At 40.6% G+C, this 21807-nt stretch overlaps 4 protein-coding genes and 1 long non-coding RNA gene across 5 annotated transcripts; 3 read left to right on the top strand and 2 right to left on the bottom strand.

The window, feature by feature from the left end:
• The first annotated feature begins 2653 nt into the window (after nucleotides 1-2653).
• LOC115672863 (transcription factor RF2b-like) lies at nucleotides 2654-6276 on the top strand. The gene is made up of 4 exons (XM_030594845.2): nucleotides 2654-3343; nucleotides 4858-4990; nucleotides 5249-5333; nucleotides 5772-6276. Exons 1-4 carry the CDS (start codon nucleotides 2922-2924, stop codon nucleotides 6146-6148), a joined length of 1017 nt encoding a protein of 338 aa, XP_030450705.1. The 5' UTR covers nucleotides 2654-2921; the 3' UTR covers nucleotides 6149-6276.
• LOC115672871 (uncharacterized) lies at nucleotides 5984-7266 on the bottom strand. The gene is made up of 3 exons (XR_008817022.1): nucleotides 7146-7266; nucleotides 6519-6627; nucleotides 5984-6110 (listed from the first exon to the last, which is right to left on the bottom strand). It is a non-coding gene; the product is annotated as an uncharacterized LOC115672871 (long non-coding RNA).
• Nucleotides 7267-11101: 3835 nt separating this feature from the next.
• LOC115663527 (expansin-A8) lies at nucleotides 11102-12788 on the top strand. The gene is made up of 3 exons (XM_030585550.2): nucleotides 11102-11362; nucleotides 11722-12034; nucleotides 12167-12788. The coding sequence occupies exons 1-3, from the start codon at nucleotides 11230-11232 to the stop codon at nucleotides 12468-12470; spliced, it is 750 nt and encodes a 249-aa protein (XP_030441410.1). The 5' UTR covers nucleotides 11102-11229; the 3' UTR covers nucleotides 12471-12788.
• Nucleotides 12789-14052: 1264 nt separating this feature from the next.
• LOC115663435 (uncharacterized) lies at nucleotides 14053-16575 on the top strand. The gene is made up of 7 exons (XM_030585463.2): nucleotides 14053-14419; nucleotides 14866-14914; nucleotides 15009-15111; nucleotides 15268-15363; nucleotides 15447-15521; nucleotides 15835-15904; nucleotides 16232-16575. The coding sequence occupies exons 1-7, from the start codon at nucleotides 14102-14104 to the stop codon at nucleotides 16304-16306; spliced, it is 786 nt and encodes a 261-aa protein (XP_030441323.1). The 5' UTR covers nucleotides 14053-14101; the 3' UTR covers nucleotides 16307-16575.
• Nucleotides 16576-17205: 630 nt separating this feature from the next.
• LOC115663706 (reticulon-like protein B16) lies at nucleotides 17206-20737 on the bottom strand. Its single transcript, XM_030585720.1, has 6 exons — nucleotides 20500-20737; nucleotides 20200-20352; nucleotides 19194-19374; nucleotides 18977-19118; nucleotides 18164-18233; nucleotides 17206-17743 (listed from the first exon to the last, which is right to left on the bottom strand). Exons 2-6 carry the CDS (start codon nucleotides 20339-20341, stop codon nucleotides 17577-17579), a joined length of 702 nt encoding a protein of 233 aa, XP_030441580.1. The 5' UTR covers nucleotides 20342-20352; nucleotides 20500-20737; the 3' UTR covers nucleotides 17206-17576.
• Between the last annotated feature and the right edge of the window lie 1070 nt (nucleotides 20738-21807).

The raw sequence follows: 21807 nt of genomic DNA, 5'->3' as shown, positions 1-21807 counted from the left end.
TCCACGTCATATCTCGAAGTTGTTTTCATTGGTTAAGTTCAAAAGCAAATATGAACAGTGAATCTTTCCAGACATGCAAAAGAAAGCTAGTACAATGTTTTCTCTAAAGATGCGGTCAGGCGGGGGCACATGTTAATAAATTAGTGTGAGTATCAAAGATGATGCGAAAGAAGAAAAATGTAGTGAAGATATCGAGCAGCATGAACAGATTATTAAAAGGATTAGGTGCAATTTAGATCAATGCACTAGGAAACATCTTCCTCGAAAGCGTGTCCATATCCATCATCTAAGTTGTCTTAACTTGCACTTCTAAACTTATCATCTTTGTTGAAGCAGGTACAGACTTTGAAGCTGCATCTATTTTTCTGCATATTTTTCTAAAAAGCTTCAAGCTTTCCCCACAATTTGACTTCTTTAAATTCTCAATTACCATCATCATGGCTTGGGCCATAGAGTTATGGAGGCAGTCACCACAATTCATATGGGACATTAAAGCTAAGTTAACGTTCCGATACCAGATTAAATATGGAAAAAAGTCAAAATGTCCAGTACGTCGTCAATTACTACAAGCGGGCACCCGCTTCGATTAGTAGACATGAAGGTACAAATCAGGGGAGAAAGGAAAAAAATTTAATGCAAAATCTTAGATCGTTGTGATGAGAAAACAAGTCTTCATGAATCGATCAATGTTAGTTCGAATAGTCCATGTTTTATTGGATCAAGAATGTAAAATGGCGGTCCGGGTGCACAATGGCCTCGGCTATTACTTGGTAAAGGAAACTAAACAAGCTCTTCGACTAAACGAGTGGAAGGAGCCTTTGATTTTTTTGAACACAAGGAGCCTTTGATTCACTCGCTCAATTTCTCCTGTGATAGTTTCCTGCATGAAAGGGACCCCTCTGTCTTCCTTGATTACTGCTACTGTTTGTGACCACGGCAAGGGGTCAAGTCCAAGGCCTGTGTGGCTTGTGAAGGAAAAGACTTGAGCTAGGGGGCACGTAGGTGTGGATCATGTCTTGTGGCTCTGATATTTCAAAATCAAATTTCTTGCATTGGCCAAACCCTTAATGAGCACCCAGTGTGCATAATTGGTTGATGTCCCCATCAAAATTTCCAATTCATGGGCCATGGAATTCCCAAATCATACACATAACCTCTCTCTCTCTCTCTCTCTCTCTCTCTCTCTCTCTCTGGTGTGATTGCTACCAGAAACATCTCCAGTTCCATCACTAGACAGGCATGCCTTTATTGTGTTGTCTTCACCTGCTCTCTCCTAACCCTACTAAATCAAGGTTTTTTTACTTGGTCAATAACGTGAAAGATGATGGTTTCTAGGACTCATGAGTACTAGATGCTCATCTCATGAACGTGTCACGGATTGCTGAGAGTGGTAGGAGGGAGTTGAAAATGTTGCTTCAAGAGATTAGGAAGTTAAGCACTTAACTAAACCCGTTTTTTTTTCTTTCCGAAAAAATCGAGAGTGGCGATTCGAATTCACGATGAGCTCGACTTCTCTTGGCAAAAGCAAGAACACAGTTCTCTTCAGCAACTAGAGATTTTCGTAGCAACAATGTCCGATTGATCATGAGATTTTGTTGTTAACACTATCGAATACATGACAATCGATACATGAGACGGTTAAAGTCGTGATACTAGGATTTCATGGTCATCTCCCTCCTAAGTTTTTTTTTTTTTCTCTTTTCCCATTTCTGGGGAAGCCTGAGCCCACCAAACATGGCTTGCACAGTTGAGAGCAAACATGATCAGGCCTGTGCCACATGCATGGCAAGTGATGGAAATGTCAAAGTGCATGGAGTCCCTACAAGCTACTACATGTTTAGGTATGATCCTCATTGAAAATGAGTAGGGTTAACATTGGTTCATGTTAACAAGATTTGACGGCCACGGCCCGTCTGAATAGCCTTTTGTCACTCACTTCCTGTCTTTTCTTTTTTTCTTTTTTTTGGGACTAAACGTGAAGATAATGATCTTGCTTAACATTGCCAACCCATGGAATTATATTGCCCATTGGCACATAAATTCAACTCCATATGACCCACAACGCTTGCCAAGATGTGAATGAACTCTTGTCCTTTCATTGATTGAAAGAGGCAGAAATCCGGGTGTATGCACAGGATTAAAGAGAATAGTCATGTGGATTGATTTGAAGAGATATATTATACGTTAGTACGGATTACCATGATAAACCCTAATCCTTTCCCATCAATTGATGATCGATCCGGCAAAGTGGTTTGTTAATCCGTTGTTGCCCATTCTTACCACTGTTGCCAATCTTACTTCAAGTCTTTAATAGCATGATTATCGAAGTCTTCAACGGATGATTAGATCTGACTTGTTTAACGCTTTCACATCGACATACCCTCATATTGATGTAGCTCATTATATCCTCCAGTTCATTTAGTTCAAGTCACGGTTCAGTCTGTGCCAAACATCATCCGTGTTCAATCTTTTTCCACGGTTCCAAAAAATGGAGAAACGCTTTGCACGAGCTGAACGGTTGGGTCAGACACGAGCGCATTCACGGGAGGGGTTCAATTACGCGAAATGAATGTGAGATCGATCGCCGTCCATATCCACGATCAACCCAAACCCGCAATTCATCGGATCTAGATAATCGATTTCAGCTCGAGAAAAAAAAAATAAAAAAGGGGAGGGGGGTGTTAGAGGATGCCATTTTTAGCATCTCAAATTAGGCAAAATACAGGTGATAATGAGTGCTAAAAATTGAAGGGGAGGAAGAAACACCCCGCCGGAAAAAACGACACCGCTTCGCCTGCGAACCAGAAAAGTTCATCTTCTTCTTCTTCTTCTTCTTCTTCCAGCAGCAAGGAAGAACCACACACTGTCTTCATCGTTCGACGCGAAAACCAGAACCCCCCACGTTTGTCGGACGAGACCAAATGGAGTTGCCCGAACGACCCAATTCCCCAAACCCTAATCCCCAAATCCCCGCCGTGCCCCAATTCCACCACCGCCGCGCCCGCTCCGAGGTCAACTTCCGGATGCCCGATGACGACGCCGCCGCCGCCGGCGACCACCCCTTCGACGACGCGCCTTCCGGGAGCTTCGAAGACCTCGGATCCGAGGACGACCTGCTGAGCACGTACATGGACATGGAGAAGATCGGGGAGAAGCTCGACGGCGGGCCCGGATCCGGCCCGGGGCCCAACGACGCCGGCAGCGGCGGCGGCGGGAGGCCGAGGCATCGGTACAGCAATTCGGCGGACGGGTCTTCGGCCTTGGAGGGCATAGAGGCTAAGAAGGCCATGGCTCCTGATAAGCTGGCGGAGCTGTGGGCGGTTGATCCCAAAAGAGCCAAGAGGTTGTGTGTCATTTGTTCAACTCCTTTTTTCTCACGTCTCTTTGACTTGGCTGCATCAAATTTTGGGCTGAAAGGTTCTTGATTTTGGATTATCTGTGGCGAGGCAATGTGAAAGAGCTGAATTTGGTTAATCAACAATTCTCAGGTGACGTATTGGGGAAACAAATTTTTGGAGATTGAATCAATTGTTGTCTGATTATCGTGCTCGAGTTACTCTGATTGATTTTCATGGCTGCCCCGCCCGCATGATTAGACTAAGGCCATGATGCTGGTGTTGGAGAATAATATGGGGGTTGGTTGCAGGCTAACGGTGTAAATTATGGGTTTGGTGTGGGGATGTTTCCATTGTAATCCTGCTTGGCATACACCTAAACCCATTGCTGTCGATGATGTGACCACTTATAATGAATTATCTTACCATTCGATTCGTTCTCTTTCGCATTAGCTGGATTCGTGTGGTGCTTATATTAATCTCTGTCCATTTCATGGTCCCTCTTGTTGCTTTTGGTCTTTTATATAATTATAATTAAATTCGAGTTCCAGGAATATTGGCCTTGAACTAAACAGTAGCTCTTCCTGACCAAGCAGATTTTTTTTTTGGTTCAGAATAATGCCCAAATTGATGTCCTCCTTGGGCAGCGGGGCTGTACTTTATGCTTCTTAGTTGACACGAGATAGATTGACAGGAGATGCAACCTCAGAATAATGCCAGGATATGATGTTTTTAGGGGGCCGACTTAGGATACAAATTTATTTTGAGAGCATTTTGTTGAAGAATGAGCTTTAAAAGAGATTGTTCTTGATGGTTTGCATTTCTAAGAATGGATGCCTCGCTGTACAAAGTATTTCTCATAACATATTTGATTAGAAGAATCTATGTGAATAGCATGTTGTAGAACAGGATACGATGGTAATAATAGTAAATGCTCTTTTTGGAAACCATGCTGGACAATAGCCTCCACTCGAACTATTTTAAACCTGTGAGTTGGCTTGCCCCTTGCAACATCATGTAATAGGGCTTTTCTAATGGTTCTGAAATCCGAGGGATAAAGAAAGTTGCTGCTGTCAGGAAAGCACTTCACTCTTGGACTTGAATCATCATCATCATCAACATCATTTGCTAAATCAAAGTCTTTTATAAATTTCTAATTTTTCCCAGTTTATCATTAACCCTTCTGTAAGATATTTATCACCATGACTGTTAGTTGTTAGTTCAAAAATCATTTTCCACCTTTTTTTTCTTCTTCCAGAATGCACATGAATGAACAAAATGATCTGACATATTATTGAAAAAGGATTCTCTTCATTGATTTTTATTTCAGATTATTGTTTTTGTTATTTGGAGAAATTTACTATGATGTTCCATTATAGCAATTTGAAGGATGCTCTTCGTCATCAGATTTACTATTATCCTAGTCGTAAGAGTTGTAATCTATGGTACATTAAATTGTGCTCTGAGTAAAGATCTTTTGTGCTACTCTTTGTTTCTTAAATACGTTTGATATTCTTCACAGAATTCTTGCAAATCGGCAGTCTGCTGCTCGCTCAAAAGAGAGAAAAGCAAGGTACATCTCAGAACTCGAGAGAAAAGTCCAGACCCTTCAAACAGAAGCAACTACTCTTTCTGCTCAGCTCACACTTTTTCAGGTCAGCAGTCGATATTTGCAAGATCATGAATTCTTTTTTTGGTATTCTTCTTTGTGTGAGGAATCTTATGATGATGATTAGGATATTGACCAGAATGATGAAGTCCAAACTAAAGATTGGTTCTCTTTATGATAACTCTCGCATTATTTTCAGCGCTTATGTCTGGACTTGTCTATGCTTCTCATGTTGTTCTTCTGTAATTGCATAGTCATTGGCTCACTACTTAAGATCACTGTTGCTTCCTGTGCTGTGTTTCAGAGAGATACAACAAATTTGACTTCTGAAAATGCAGAGCTCGAGCTTAGGTTACAGGCGATGGAACAACAAGCTCAGCTACGTGATGGTATGTGTTTTGCATCATAATTTTGTTGGTCGTAATGCGATCACGATGATAAAGTGCTTACTTAGGTTAGTCAGAAAGGAAGGTGCATCTTCCATTCTTGTTAGAGCTGTTGCTTATATGAATGCTTGTACATGAACATATTATAAACATATCGGGATCAAGGAAGTGGAGCAATTAACACACTTGCGATGCATGATTATCCGGTAGTATATGCAAACTGCATCTTCAGATACTATATGTTATAGGGAACCGCTTTGTGGTTCATTAATAATACATAGCCAGTATGGTAACCGTGGTGACTTGCCGAATTGCAGTGCTCATGTCTGTTATTACCCAGTTCTTCTTTTTCTAGTCTTGAAATTGCATATTTGTTCCTTTCTTTCGTTAGTACCATACAAAGCTGTTGGCTAATCTTCTTTTGCTTAACTTCGAGCACAGCTTTAAATGAAGCTCTTAAAAAGGAAGTAGAGAGGCTCAAAATTGCCACTGGAGAAATGATGACACCAACAGATATCTATAATTTGGAAATGCACCAATATCCATATTCACAACCTTCCTTCTTCCCTCCTCAGCAACAACCCACATCAGTCGACTTCCGAAACATGCAAATGCCTCAGTTCAACATGTTTCATATGAACATAGCAGCTTCAGGGCAATCTCCGACCGTGCCTGCACATTCTCATGGCTTCTCAGAGCTGTTGCAGCAGGATTCCCTTGGTCGATTGGAGGGGCTTGAGATTAGTAATAGAGGGTCACATCTTGTAAAGTCTGAAGGCTCTACCATTTCAGCAAGCGAAAGCAGTAGCACATATTAGTGTAAATTTTATGCTGACACACTCTGTAAGCCCGCCCCCATTGATTTGTCTATAGATCGATCTCTGTAATCATAACAGTATGAGATATTATTTATTCAGCAAATGCGATTCTTTCGATTTCTTTAAAATCCTGGACTCATGTAGTTCTATGTGTTAAAAATATCTCGGAGTTATGTTGTTGGTTGTCTTGGCTGACCAAGAAGTGCCTTATCGTTATGGTGTAGCTTCAGCCAAAAGGAAGTTACAGACATGCATCATCTGTGCCTCTATTATTAGTCAAAAGCCACCATGTTATATGCCGTTAATTTTCAATTTTGAAGTTTTATACAATGTATACCTCAGAAGGTTTTAAACATAGAATATGATGTACCTTCCACTAAGTTCAAATCCTCTTCTGTCAACTCTAGGAACAGCCACGGCCGGCGAGCCACCATCGCTCGACAGACCATTATTAACAGTTTGATCAAGCCATTGTCATCCTGTTTGCATGAGACGAGTGATGAGACATTTTTGGAATCGCCACCAAATGCCAGGTTATAAAAAAGGGTTAATACTACGAAAAAACACAAAATTGATACATTTGTGACAAATTTACTCAAAACTAAATTTTTGACTATTAAAAACTCCAAACTGGTACACCTATAACAAATTTATCCTAAACTTAATTTTTTACCACAAAAAACCTCAAATTTGTATATTTGTGACAAATTTATCCTCTATTAAATTGGATTAATACCATGAAAAATCACAAACTAGTACATATGTGACAAACGGAGGGTAAAACCTTAAACTAGTACACCAGCTAACTGTCATGTGTCATCCAACTCAGAAATTTGACGGTAAAATTTAACGAAAATTAGCAAAGGATAAAATTATCACAGGTGTATCGGTTTGGAGTTTTTGAAAATAAAAAATTAGTTTGGGAGAAATTTATCACAAACGTACAACTTTTGGGCTATTCGTGGTATTAACCTTATAGGAATAGAACCCACCTTACACTAAATCAAGACTCGAGCCATTGTAGCCAGTCAAATCCATCTAGGTTCTTACACAAAAGCTGAGAAAGTACCAGAGCTAATTTGCCTTTGCCCTGGCTATAAAAGATAGATTTGTTCATCAATCAATTTTAGGGAGGTTGGCTCTTTTAACTTTTGCATCATATGCTCATACCATGTTTGCCTGTCATTGTGAAGCTTAGTAGGGAAGCAACACACGCCTAACATGTCAGCTTGTGAGAATCAACAATGGCCTACCTATCCAACTCCCCCCTTTGACCCAAAAAAAAAAAAAAAAAACTTCCCCCTTAAATGCACATGGCATGGAACCCAATCATCTGATCACAATCCTTTCATTCACCCAAAAAAAGAAGAAGGAAGGAAGAACGATGTAGGATTTGTCTGCAATTGTTACAAGTGACCACATTATTAACTGCCCTTTTGATAAGAAACTCCTGAAAAGTCCATGTCACTTGAAAATGAATGGGAATGCTCAATCCATAGCTGGAGGGATAGACACACACCAACTCTATAGTTTTGTTGTTATTCACGTGGACTAACCATAGGTCCTACGATAGTCCATGGGCATTCCAGGCGGCGACCAATGACAAAATGCCGTATGAGTTAACTAACGCACCCACATCCCTCATAGGCTTCCCCTAACTTTCAACCAACATGTTCCTATTCAGTTTTTTGCCCGCCGTGTCCATTAGCAACATGACGTGTGACACTCCTAAATTGCTCACATGATATGTTAACTCTATTAGGCAAAACATAGGGGAGAGAGATGCTTGTAATAGTTTGTGTGGTCTTATTCTCTTGGACCAAATGGATCATACTCACAAGCCAATGGGTCGGATACGTTAGTATTATACATTGGTGTCGCCATGAATTTTTGTGCAACAGTTTTTTTCCAAGACTACATGGTAATCGTTACTACGTTGTAATCGTTACAATTTTTGTGCAACAGTTTTCTGCAATAGTTTGTGTGGTCTTATACATTGTTGCTCATGGCAACGTTAGTATTATACATTGGTAATCGTACCTGTTCACGAAATGGCATTAATACAAGACTACATGCGCAACAGTTTTTTTCCAAACCATATGTCATGACTATAGAGAAAGTTCAGTTTGGCAAGGGTTCAATTCATGTAATTGAGGGCTGTTCAAACAGTTCTGTCAAAGTGGGACAAACAGACAAGCCCTTGTGAAGGGCGGTTTCATTGGTGGTGAACCAAACTACAGCTAGAGAAAAATCCACATGCCCTTTTTGTGGATCTCATTCAATGTTGAACAGCTTTCATGCTGCTCTGGGGGGTCACGGTATCTGTCCTGACCCTACATTTTGGAGGAAATCAGCAGCATCAGGGACAGAAGAACAGGGAAGGGCTTGGAAATTTGCAGGCCTTATTTATTTCTTCTGCAGTGAAGTATCTCATATATCATAGTTGAAGATGCCAATGCCAATGATGTCACTTCAGGTGGATAAGAAAGGGAGATTTTCATATCCTTGATGACCTCCAATTTCCAATTCTCTACACTGTCACAATGTTAACAAAGCACCGAATTTCAGTACAAATTAAATCAGGTTCAATTCACATTCATTGAATAACTGCATTACCAAAAGTCGGTGCCAATACGTGTTGCCCCTATACATAGTTTATTCCAACATTAATCTATAAATATCCTGACTTAGGAAATAAAAAAAGTACTTAAAAACCCACCTCCCCAATAATATTATAATAATTACTGTCAAAGACAGACAAATTTCAAGATTTGGCAGAGAACTCTTTGCATTGTAGGAAGTAGAAAAGGATGTATCTGTTGTGGTCCAATTTATCTTATATAGACATTAAATAACGAATAAATCAATGAGCATACTAATTGTCAACTTGTTCTATTATCCATGTGTCGGGACGAGAATTTCTTGGTGTTGTAATTATTAGGGGGACTTTTTTGGCTTTTATATTAGGAAGAATAAAATAAAAAATTATAATAATAAGAGCCTCCAATATCCTTATTCTTATACATTATGAAAATGATGCATGCATGGATGTTGAGGGACCGAAAAACCCGGGCATGCATGTGCTCGTAACATGGTAGGCCCTCGTAATCCTTTTCAATTCGAGCTCTCCCTTTTCATTTATTCATTGCAATAAACAATCTCAAACAATAATATAACATCAGCAATTAAAAAAGAAAGGCTGTCTTGATGTGCATTGCTTGGCTCGATGAGGATTAGGATCGATTCCTTTTCGCATAAATAATCATCGAGTAATCGTAATTAACTAGCTGATCGTCCTTCAATTAGTGAGACGATAATGGAAAGAATCTGCTGATAATTAATTACTGACGAATTGGTACGAGAAATCTCCGAGAACTCTTCTTGCGACAAAACGTTTGATGTCTCAAGAGCTTATTAGGCACGATAAATAATAGAGAGACTTTGCCGAATGGGATTTAACTTATCCCCATCTAATCCTTGTCAGGGTCGGTGATCGTGAAGCACTATTGTTTAAGCTCTTGATCAAACAAATAGCAATCAATCAATGCTTCATCATTCCAAGGATTAGGGTTCTTGATTCTCCATTTGGCACCTTGTAGACTTGCCCACGACACAAATTAATTGTAGAGTCGAACGTATTTTGTCATTAATTCCGACTTGTCACATCGACGGTTCGGTTACACAAAACGAAATGTCCCGAGCGTCAAATCCTAAGAACAAAGAAAGCGAACCGACCCCATGAATATAATCCATCACATGGTCGAATGCGTTCAATCGTACCTCAATAATTATCTACTGACTTTGCCAATGACTGAACATCTGCAAAAATATGGCAAAAGGGTAAGGCGAGGGCTTTCATAGGTCTTCCGAGAGTGCGTAAATGGATGAAAGTAGGTTGTACATACGAAAGGGATGTAGTTCGAAGGAATCTTTTTTTGTGCTATTAGGTAGCTACGCTGCATGGTTGGTGCATGGTGGTCTAGGGTTTTAGGTTGGTAGTTATTTGTGTGCGAAACCAAGCCCAAGTGCCCACATGCGACTTCTTGTCCGCACACCGACAGAAACATTAAATTAACAGACACCCATCCCAACAGTTCAACACGATAACCGGGGAATAAAACAAAAGACGCCCAACAGATGTCTTGAACTTAAGAACTGATCTCATGGCGGTTTCCATAGAACTCCCCTCTAATGGCTTGAGTTCTTTAAGTCAATGAATAATTTGCCAATTCTACAGTAATCAGACAGAGCACTCTACAATGAGCATGTCTTGAAAATGCCATGGATGGAGAATGCATGATGTGCACGTTTCGATTGGATGCAAAGCTTCGATCGAGCGGTACGAAAATCTACTCATTTTATAAAACGTTCTCCAAGTTTTATTTTCCGTAATGTTATGCCACATGTCACTGAGACAGAGACACGTAGTATAATAGACGGGCGATGTACTTTTTTCTGTTTATTTATTTGAATCATTTATCACGATGCCTTAATTTCACATTTTTCTTATCATGAATGTCATCTAAGTTCATCTTGATTCGCGCAATTTCGGGAGAATATTTAGTACATCCTAATATATTGCCATCACCCACACGGATGGAGCAAATAAACAAAAAGAGAGCATTGTTTGCATGCAAATTATATACTCAAAAATAGAAGTAAAATAAAATAATAATAAAAAAAGGAAGAAGAAAAAGGCAAGAAGATGTTGAGGAAGGGCATGTGCAGGTGGGGTCTTTAGGCTTAGCAGTTGGTAGCCCAAATTGGAACAAATGCATGTGCACTTAATTTCTGATATCTTCTTGCAAAGAAAAATAAATTTAGGCCTAAAAGAAATTGATTCTTTGGTTGTGGCTCTCAACCTTCTTTCAAATCCTTGTCTCTTTCTTCTACAATCCCTACGCCCTCAAAGTCTATACAATCTTTGTTATCTATATAAGTGAACCTTCCATCTCCCATTCTGCACCAAGCACCAAACACTAACCAGCAAACACTTTCAATTCACCTCCTCCTTCAATCTCTGTCTTTCTTCTGCTATATTTTTTAGCAAAGCCAAGCCACATTAGAAAAAAGAAGCAAGAATGGCTAATGTTGCAGCAATCTCAGCTGTTGCCCTTGTGTTCCTGTGTCTCAAAAGTGCTTTTGGGGACTATGGAGGCTGGGAAGGCGGTCATGCCACATTTTATGGGGGTGGTGATGCATCTGGCACAATGGGTAAGTCCAAAATATGATCAATAGTGTTTGCTGAAGAGACAATATGTTTACCTCTTGAAAGACTAGACTATTTCTATTCCTTTTGTCAAAATGTCCATTGGCTAAGTAAAGTAACTAACTTTTACAACATAATGCGAAAAGCAATTCAATAGACTGACCTTTACTTCTTGAAAGAGTAAGACGTGTCTTTAATGTCTAATGTGACTAGCAAAAAGTGCAACCTTTTTTCCCATCAAAAGCAGTATAATTTAGGCCTTGAAACTTTAATTTCAACCCATGTACCTTATAGTCATGTTGAGACTATAAAGATAGTCAGTTTCTATGTGCCTGATCTCATATAAATGGTTCAAAATTTTCAGGAGGTGCTTGTGGGTATGGCAACCTGTACAGCCAAGGCTATGGCACCAACACTGCAGCTTTGAGCACTGCCCTGTTCAACAACGGCCTGAGCTGCGGGTCATGCTACGAGATGCGGTGCAATGACGACCCCAGGTGGTGCCTCCCAGGGTCCATCATGGTCACGGCAACCAACTTTTGCCCTCCCAACTTCGCCCTCTCTAATGACAATGGTGGCTGGTGCAACCCCCCTCTCCAACACTTTGATCTGGCTGAGCCGGCTTTCTTGCAGATTGCCCAGTACAGAGCTGGGATTGTCCCAGTTTCCTTCAAAAGGTAACAACAGCATTTTCACTGCAAATCTTTAGTTATTTGTCGCCAACTGGGCTCTCGAGTTTCAAAATTAAAGTCCACAAAAACTCCACTATGTGATGAAATCGACTCACGGGTCATTCTTGATCCTGACAGGGTTCCCTGTGTGAAGAAAGGAGGAATAAGGTTCACCATCAACGGGCACTCCTACTTCAACTTGGTGCTGATCACAAATGTGGCAGGCGCTGGTGATGTCCACGCTGTGTCCGTCAAGGGCTCAAAGACTGGTTGGCAATCCATGTCAAGGAACTGGGGACAGAACTGGCAGAGCAACGCCTACATGAACGGCCAGTCTCTCTCCTTCCAAGTGACCACGAGCGATGGGAGGACATTGACCAGCTACAATGTCGTGCCGGCTAATTGGCAGTTTGGACAGACATTCGAAGGGTCTCAATTCTAAGGATTTCCAGAGGTCTTCGAGGTGGGATTTAGTAAGTAATTGATGAATTTGTATATGGCTTATAGTGCCAATGTGTGCCTATGTATTCAAGAAAGAGAGGGAGAGACGAAGTGGGCAAAGAAAAAAGAAGAGGGTAGGAGAAGGTAGGAGCCCAACTGGGGTTGTTCCTATTGCAGAGGTGGCTTTTTGGCACCCGCTAGGTAACTAAGAATTTATGTATTTAGACTATGCTGAGCCATGTAGTATGGCAAAAAAGGAAAAGGGGGATACCTCCATTGTTTGCCACAAATTTATAAAGGCCAGGATTGTTATTGAGGATATTGTTACCCTCCATTTGAGTACTCGTGTCAAGCCCATTTGATCTTTAATTTAGATTGTGCTTTGGTACTCTCGCTAGAGGAAAATCATTGACACACAACTAAGGAACGCACACAATGTGTGTCGTCAATCATCATGATTCCGATAATACAGGTCTAAAATGAAATGTTGTCCTAATCGGGTATATAAATTCTAATAACACGGTGCAGAATGAGTAAGTATGCGAGAGACATTGATGGGCTTTGATGGATTAGAAAATGCTAGACCTTTGATGAGATGGCATAGAGTCTATTAAATAATAGTATGTAACTCTGCCCCATTGCATCGATTTCCTAAGGTTAATGGTAACTGAGATGACTAGTAATCAATTGGGCCAAGATCTTCTTCAACCCTTAGAGATCCAAACCAAGTTCTACTGGAAATGGAAGTTATAGTACTATGAGTGCGATGCCCTTTGACGTTTTCTCTTTTTTTTTGTCTGTCTTACTCTACCTCTTAACTCACTCTCAGACTCTATCCTATTCTACCTCTTAACTCACTCTCAGACTTTTGTTCTGCCTCTTGCAGGGCATGAGAGTCAAAACCCATATCTGAAACTACACATCCTCACCCCATATCTGAAACTACACATCCCCACCTCTTGGATGGCGTGAGAGTTGAAACCCACATCTGAAATTAAACGTCTCCACCCTAGCTCCCTCCCCCTAAGAATGTGGGGAATCGAACTCCCCATCTCCCCCTTCTCAAGTAGGAAGGGTTGCCATTTGGACAAATCACTAGGGTTTGCCCTTTGACGTTGGAGTTGCTATGTTTATGTTCGTGCAATTAACGAACACTCATTCATTCTTTTACTAATCTCGGTGTCTTTTCTTCACATAGATATTCTTTATGACATGTTTGATATTTATTTGACTCACAAACAATAAATAAAGAGCTGTACGAAAAATAAAATTTTGAAAGTAAAAGGAGATGGAAAGCCAAAACCGATAGTCATTGTTGAAAAAGAAAGTAGCGTGTCATGCTTATGAATATGTCGAAAAACGTTCCGTATACAGTGATGAATGTTATCAAATGAGTCGAGACAATGATGCAAAATACATATAGATCTTTGCAACGTCGATTAAGTATCAATTTATCTTAGCAATCAAGATCATTCGACGACAAGTTACTGGAGAAAATCTTTCGTTGGGAAATCAAAATCTTAGCAAATGATGTACTACGAGGTTTCGTTGAATATATTCCTCGACACGTAGCTAGAAAATCTAGAAAAACCTTAAAGCATCGAACTTTTCTTGCTCCGCTAGCCAATACAAATGAGGAGCAACAGTCTCTGTAGAGCGACATTTGGAGCTCCATTTCTCAGACCCACCACCACGACAAGAGCGTCCGCCTGCTCCTCTCCCTGCTCAAATCCGATCAGGCTTCACCATCATCAAAAACCCATCTTTCTTCAAACCCTGAATTTGTCTCGCTTCGCTGCTGCGAGAGCCGAGTTCGCGAGGATGTCGAGTCAAGGAAGCTATGCGGAGGCTCAGAAATTGATCAGTTTCTCTCTCTCACCGACCTCCGCTCTCGTCATCCAGAAGGGGGACATCACCAAGTGGTCCGTCGATGGCTCTTCCGATGCCATTGTCAGTGTTCTCTCTCTCTCGGTTTGATCTTTTCTTTTGTTTTTTGGTTAAACCATGTGGGTGTTTGTTATTTGTTCTGGTTTCATCGTTTGGGTGATTCTTGAGTTTGTAGTTTGACTTCTGGAGAGTTAGGTTCGCATAGACTGTATGAAACTTATTCGGCTTGATTGAAGTATCGAGTCTTTTGGGCTTCATACAGAATCGAGGCTTTGAAGGAATTTAAGCCTTCGAGTTGCATAAGTTGATTTCATGATGCGTCGTGTTGACTTCAGTCTCGGGAAAGTCTGTCCTGTCCGGACTGTGCCTAACTCTTCATTGTGAAGTTTTAAACAAAGCTGATGTGAGCACAATGGATCGAATGAGTCCCCGACGTTATACGATGATGGATCTCTTGGAAATTATGTTGAGGAGTGAGTTGATGTTGAAGGGTGGATGTTTTTCTGCAGGTTAATCCGGCAAATGAGCGAATGCTTGGAGGCGGTGGTGCAGATGGAGGTTATCTCTCTTTTAACTTGGCTAACTTGTGTATCATTGGTTTTACATTGAACTATATGATTTCCTGTTTTTTTAAATGATTTTTTCCGGTTAGCCATACATAGAGCTGCCGGACCAGAACTCCTAGAAGCTTGTTATAAGGTCCCCGAAGTACGTCCAGGGATCCGCTGCCCCACAGGAGAAGCAAGAATTACTGCGTAAGCTTTTCCTGCATAATCTGCATACTGTAGTTTCGGCAGAACAATAACCTATCGCTCGTCAATTATTAATAAGTCAAATTAATGAGGTCTGTCGTACTTTATCTGTCATACTTTATCTGTTTGTTGTCTGATTATCCAACACTTTTCAAACAGAGGCTTTAGGTTGCCAGCATCCCATGTGATCCACACAGTTGGCCCAATCTATGATGCCGATAGTAATCCCCAAGCATCCCTGAGGAATGCTTACAGGTATCTTGCAGGGAATTTCTATTCATTCAGTTCTTTGCCCCATTTCTGATAGAGTGCTAATCATTTTGCACGTGTTATTACAGGAACAGCTTGATGGTGGCCAAAGAAAAGAAGCTTCAGCACGTTGCATTTCCTGCTATATCCTGCGGAGTTTATGGGTAAGTTGGCAATTATAATAAACTTCAACTTCTTAAGTTCACAATGGTTGCATCTATGTGGTCGCCAGTGAAAATATATTGATTAATCTTCTTTAGGTGCTTAACTTTGATCCAAAGTTTTAGCTATATGTTTCACGTGTTAAAAATTAGAATGCGTATGAGACTTTATGGCAAAAAAGAGGAATGCTTGTATTTCTTTCTTGTGTATGTGTGCGTCTTTATGTGTGAGTGTTGAGTTAGTGAGAAACAGAAAATGCCTGACCAATCGCTTGTGTTTTCTAATCTATTACTACTTCTGATCTTATTTTTCCAGATATCCATACGATGAGGCTGCCACAATAGCTATCTCTACGCTTAAAGAATCCTCTGATGGCTTGAAAGAGGTAGGTTTTAATCTATTACTCAGCCCATCAACTTCCTAGTTGAATGGAGGTCCTTACCATATCTTACTGATTTCAAAATGCAAAGTAGCACTCGGCAGTGCTTCTTTACTAGTCCCCTGTGAGATATCGTCAGTTGCACTTTTAAAAAATGTTCAACCAGCATTTTGGATAGTTATTGTATAGTATAGAGCAGTCTATTCCTTTCTCAGCCTTTTGTCTAAGATCAGGTTAGTGCAATCTTTCTGGCTTCATGCAATAATACTTACCCTTGCGGTAGTCAGTAAACTCCACAACAATCATGGAAGAGACTGACCGTTTCTTTTGCAGGTACATTTTGTTCTCTTTTCAGATGATATTTACAATGCTTGGTTGAGCAAGGCAAAGGAATTGCTTCAGCAGTAGATATTCACCAGCTGTGGTGCTGTTGTCTCTAATCTACTGAACGAGACAAATGCGAAATGCCGATATTATCATAATAAGAACGATTAAGCTGGTGATAACGGTGAACTTGTGAACGAAACTTTTTTCTGTTTCTTGGCTGGCCGAACGGTCACTTCTTCGACTAGTCCAGATTGTTATGCTGTGGCCTTTGCATAAGATGGATGAGATAAATTGTGGTATGTTCCGTACAGTTGAATTTTTCTCTATCACGTGAAAGAACTGACATTAAAGCCTATTCGACGATATCTTTGCGGCTCTGATATTGTTGTTTTCCTATTTGGTAATGAAAAGAATTGGATACGCAGTGGGCAACCTACATAAAGACCGCCTCTGTTCCTACATTCTGCACCCAGCGAAGGTGCTCATTGTTGAAAGTTGCCAGTTATGATTACCAAACCAGTGGTTACTTAATATATCACTGAATGGAGTAGGAGAGATTATATTTGTGAAAAGAAACCTAAAAGCATCCTTTTCTTGTCTGGAGCTCTTTGAGTGGGTGTTCGAAGAGGCGAGAAAGACATCAATGGGGGGACTGTTGGGTAAACTTCGCTTGTTCTCCTATAAAGAAGAACATAGCAACCTTGAGAGCTGGGAGTGATCATATTCCTCTCACATATTTACTCCTCCAGCATCAGTTCCTTGATCTCATTTTTACTTTACCTTGATTACTTATATATTAAATCGGTTGTGCTTAATTATCCAGTTTCGTAATATCCAACGAAGTTTTCCGACCCATCTCCCTTAACGATGAGAAACCAGAAAAGATTTTGCGCCTTGGAATTTCGATCATCTGACCTTGCAATACTTATAACTAAAAATGGCCACCGATCGAAGCATTTATCACCAACAATAGAGGACTCGTGTGGAAACATTCATTCACCAAAGAGCAAGAGGACTGCGTGTAAACATGTTGGAATGATGAAATCATCAAGTACAAACAATTGGTCGGTCACTTGTGAAGTCGATGAACGGTATTTCTAAGTTCAGACAAGCGGTTGACACTGCTGCTTCTGCTGCTATCCGATCGCATTCTTATAGGACAAGGAAAAACCGAGGTTAATGAAATGAAGTCCCAGGGAACAGCCAGAGGCATCTTCGTGGCAAACAACATTGACGTGACATTTTGCTCCCCGTTGAAATGATGGAGCCTTAATCCGCAAAACACCACCTAAATTTTGAAGTAAGCTCTTGGCATGGATGGCTTGGCAGATGTTTGGACTCAACTTCAGCTTCACATATTTTTGTCCTTGGATAAACTTCTTGGGAGCTTGCTGATAAAACTCTCATCTACTACTTTGTAATGCCTCGAAAAGTTTCTATGGAGCATTCCACAAAACCTATCCACATGTTTCTCATACCTGCTGTACAGCGCAGGAACTGTGACGGATATTATAGTACCTATCACCAATTTAAGCAAAACACCGGAAATAAGCCAATCTGTTGGATAAATAAAAAATCAGATTATGCAAGTCATACAGAGGTCGTGTGTCCAAGAAAGTAGACAGACTGCATGGGAACATATGATATGAGAAACATTGATACGGATTATGGATTTGTAAGGACAATGATAATGAACTGGGTGAAATTCAAGACGCCGTAGGCAAGAGTCTATGGAGGGCAGAACCCTTGAAACCTCATTCACCCCTAATGCAAGTCACGAGCTAGTTCCACAAAATAAAGTACAGTTCCAGGGGAACCAGGGAAAACACAAATTTGATCAAAATGTATCAACAAACGAGGACCAAAGCAAAAATGGAATTGGCACATGACAGACTATGACTGCTCATATCCTGCACTCAATCAGAGGAATAGGCATACCTATATAAGCGAGTGTGAAGAAAGAGAAGAAGCTACCAATTGCTGATATAAGCCACAGACAGACAACCACCTGTCAAGTAAACTAAAGGTCAGTGAGAGGACTATAACTGGATAGGCACACGATGCAGCAGAGAAAAGAATGTATAGTGGTTTGGATTGACCTATGAGACCTGATAACAGAGTGGCAACATAAAATGGAAGGAAAGGGAAACTAACTGTACAAGAACTTCTACTATGGAAATTCGATTAGTTTATAGCAACTTCCTTATCTTATGTGTCCAATTCGCGATGCATTAATTTTGCTACAATTGATGCCTCATTAATATCAAACATGCGGTTCCCTTCACTCGACCATCAATAGGATTGGCTAAGGCATTTATAACATAACCCAAATAAGCCTCACTCACCAGTATATGAGCAATTCTTCTTATTGCTTATCCAGAACTTCGCTCTTGTATCATCAAACTGTCATTCATTGTTGTACCCACATAATTTAATTCCAGAGCAATCACTATTGTGCCCTCTTCAAATTCTACTATTTCACCCGCTGTTACTTCATCAAAACCATAACTACAATCAATGTCATCGCTCACTTGCGTTATGATACCGATATTTACAATCTCTACTTCTCTATTATATTGCTCAACACGTTCACGGACAATACTACTAATTTTGTCCACTCTAATAATTACCATGAGTATTTTTCAATTCTTTTTTGTAGGGAAAAAAAAATTCCCACAGTAGAAGGACTAATGAGTTATTTTTTTCATCACCCCTAACATCCATAAGTTCACATACATCAGCTCAGTATACCTGAAAAAATAGTCTAAAATCTTTTCCAAGAGTGATGTCGTGAGCCATAAGCAGCAGGCTATTGATTTTGACCCGAAAAGAAGCTGCAACATTGGTAACCATCTCCTCTGAGAAAACTAGCTCAGATAATTCTGGTAGCGGTCTGCTTGGAAATGAAAAAGTAATTAACAATAATGGTTTCAGTGTAACCATTAAAAGGAGAGTATGATGTTCATACCTATTCCGTAAAACAGCATAATTGGCATGAATGAACAGTGATATGATTAGTAGCAGAAAGACATCTGAACAAATTGACAGGAATGACAATCCTGATCTTTCAAAGATAACCCAAGCAACTGTCGCAACAACAATGATGCCGAAAGAAACATGCCGCCGCCTCCACAATAGAACATCAGCAGCTGAGGGAGCAGAAGAATTTAAGTCTTCAGTAAAACTGTACCATGAAAAATGAGCATGCAGAAAAAGATAATGCTTTACCGGGTTCAATAAAGTTACGGTAAAGTATCTTAATTTGCCAAAATCATACACTTCTTTTGACAACAAATCACTGATCAAACAGGGAAACGACATGCTTCATGACAAATTAAACTTCCTCAGGAAGGAGTCACAAGCATCTTATAACCAAGCCACCTAGAATTTTCCAACAGAAGATGGAATTCACGCACGAATCCAGTAATCAAAGGGTGAAACAGGTTCTAGATCGAGGAACAGAAATCTTTTGTTTAAAAAAAAGGGTATAGCTATATAGAGTCTACAGATCTCCAAACCCAATAGCTATATGACTTCACCATTCCCCCATTTTGGACCTACTATCTGGCTTGTACAATTTAGAATAAGAAAAAAGCGAAGAGGAAGAAAGAACTGCTTAAAACTAGCCATTTGACCGAACTTTCGGCAGAAGAGCCGACAGGAAAGGCGATAACCCAACTAATGGATAAGAATCAAGTTCCTTCCGTGCAAAGACCGCTTCATCGACATGCATCAAACAATTGACCAAATGAGCAAGACAATAAGAGCATATGCAAGCGCAGAAACCACCTTCGAAAACAACGAGAATGACCGTGTACTGTAATGGGTAGATAGCAGCATATCCAAATAGAAACCACTTTCCCTAGCGCACTACTAATTTACCATATACCCTTTCCTCGACAATTATGAACAACGATCCGAAGTAGGAAACAAGCGTACAGAAAGCAAGAAGAAGAAGCTCAACGAACGTATACCTATTCCACCGCCCATACATTGGTGGATGGTGGATTGCCGACCGAACAATCGGTAATCTGAGCTGGCCGGAGTCAACGACGACGACGCCGACGACGCCGCCGACGCTTCCTCCCGGTCGCAAACATCCGCCGAATTCTCCATCGATCAACACCCTGCCGCATCCACAGCACCCCCAAACCGCAGGCGATTAGCATCCGAGCACCGCACCGGCCCAACCAGAGCTCCCGCACCCCGAATCGGCACGGAAAGGTCAAAGATCAACGGAAGAGAGAGGTGAACGAAGGAAGGAAGGAACGAACCTCGGGAGAACGCGCGCATGAAAGAGGGTGGCTCGGGATCCGGGAGCTAAAATCCGCGCGATCGATCTCCGCTCCGGCGAACCCGGAACCCCTCCCCGGCGATCGAGTCCGATCGGAGCGAAGCGTGTTCTCCGAGCAGCGATTCTTCGTCCCGGGCGAGACGACGACGACGACGACGACGACGGAGCGAGCGGTTTTTTCGTCGCGGGGGGTCGTTAGCCGGTCGCGCGACGGGATGGAGATTGGGCATGCGAGAGAGAGATCGTATGCGGCAAGGCACACACCCGTGGCCGGATTTCATTGGACAGGACGAGTGGGCCCTCGTTAGAAGTTGCTGTCATCTCTCTCCATTTGCCAGCTAAAAGCGGTCTTAATCAATTTGGGACTCATCAACTGACGTGTCACGCGGTGGATCGGGTCGGGTTTAAATCGGGTCGGATTATTTTCGACCCAAATAAACCTTTTCATGCAAATAAATTTAATGACTTATATACGACTTGATTAGTGTTGCTAAAACATTTTCATATTTAATCAAAGCGAGAGTGCGGAGTGAGCGATCACAAGAGAAAATGAAGAGAGAGTCATAGCTGTCACTCACATTAGTTCGGAGTTTATCATTCTAAACTAGTTTATGACTTGTTTTTTTCACTCTTTTATTTAGACGTAAATTGGTACACCTATAATAATTTTATCACAAACTAATTTTTGAATCACCAAAAACCTAAATCGGTATAGCTGTGAAAGATTTACTCCAAACTAATTTTTGAGTTACAAAAAATCCTACATTGGTACCAAGATGACATATTTACTTTCCGTTGGTCGTAAAATTGCTGAGTTGGAGACACATATAAATCTATATCAATTTGGGGTAAATTTGTCACAAATATACCGATTGGGTTTTTGGTGACCTAAAAATTAGTTTGAGATCAATCTGTCACAAATGTACAAGTTTGGAGTTTTTCGTGGTATTAACTATTTACTAAATAACTAACTCATGCATCAACTCAACCTATCAAATATGAGTTAAGAAATTTGTCAATGACAAATTTTGATAGGTCTACTCTTAAAAAAAAAAAAGACTGCATAATTTTTCGTCTTCGTTTTTATTTTTCTAAACTTTTGTGGCTTTTAAAATTCAATTTTTGTTTAATCCGAAACAACCATTTAAAAAACATTTGAATGTTGGTATGTTAAATCACGTGTAACTAATTCATAACAATAGACTTAATTGTATTTTTTTTCTTTTTTTGAAAGAAAAAATGATGCGGAAATGCATATATTTTCATGTGAAGGGTAGATCCCTATTAT

This window comes from Syzygium oleosum, unplaced genomic scaffold (genome assembly GCF_021117445.2).
Source record: "Syzygium oleosum isolate NSW1041296 unplaced genomic scaffold, Sole_v2.1 Sole_v2.07, whole genome shotgun sequence".
NCBI classification, from domain to species: domain Eukaryota; kingdom Viridiplantae; phylum Streptophyta; class Magnoliopsida; order Myrtales; family Myrtaceae; genus Syzygium; species Syzygium oleosum.
This window is presented reverse-complemented; position numbering and strand designations above follow the sequence as displayed.

Bases quoted from the DNA above. Each gene is read 5' to 3' on its own strand.
- LOC115672863 (XM_030594845.2), top strand. From the start codon at position 2,922: ATGGAGTTGCCCGAACGACCCAATTCCCCAAACCCTAATCCCCAAATC. The intron at 3,344-4,857 runs GTTGTGTGTCAT...TATTCTTCACAG, and splicing joins GATCCCAAAAGAGCCAAGAG to AATTCTTGCAAATCGGCAGT. The intron at 5,334-5,771 runs GTATGTGTTTTG...CTTCGAGCACAG, and splicing joins ACAAGCTCAGCTACGTGATG to CTTTAAATGAAGCTCTTAAA.
- LOC115663527 (XM_030585550.2), top strand. From the start codon at position 11,230: ATGGCTAATGTTGCAGCAATCTCAGCTGTTGCCCTTGTGTTCCTGTGT. The intron at 11,363-11,721 runs GTAAGTCCAAAA...CAAAATTTTCAG, and splicing joins TGATGCATCTGGCACAATGG to GAGGTGCTTGTGGGTATGGC. The intron at 12,035-12,166 runs GTAACAACAGCA...TGATCCTGACAG, and splicing joins GTCCCAGTTTCCTTCAAAAG to GGTTCCCTGTGTGAAGAAAG.
- LOC115663435 (XM_030585463.2), top strand. From the start codon at position 14,102: ATGAGGAGCAACAGTCTCTGTAGAGCGACATTTGGAGCTCCATTTCTC. The intron at 15,364-15,446 runs GTATCTTGCAGG...GTGTTATTACAG, and splicing joins TCCCTGAGGAATGCTTACAG to GAACAGCTTGATGGTGGCCA. The intron at 15,905-16,231 runs GTAGGTTTTAAT...TTTCTTTTGCAG, and splicing joins CCTCTGATGGCTTGAAAGAG to GTACATTTTGTTCTCTTTTC.
- LOC115663706 (XM_030585720.1), bottom strand. From the start codon at position 20,341: ATGGAGAATTCGGCGGATGTTTGCGACCGGGAGGAAGCGTCGGCGGCG. The intron at 19,119-19,193 runs GTATGAACATCA...ATTTCCAAGCAG, and splicing joins TATGCTGTTTTACGGAATAG to ACCGCTACCAGAATTATCTG. The intron at 18,234-18,976 runs GTATACTGAGCT...TTTACTTGACAG, and splicing joins ATTTTAGACTATTTTTTCAG to GTGGTTGTCTGTCTGTGGCT.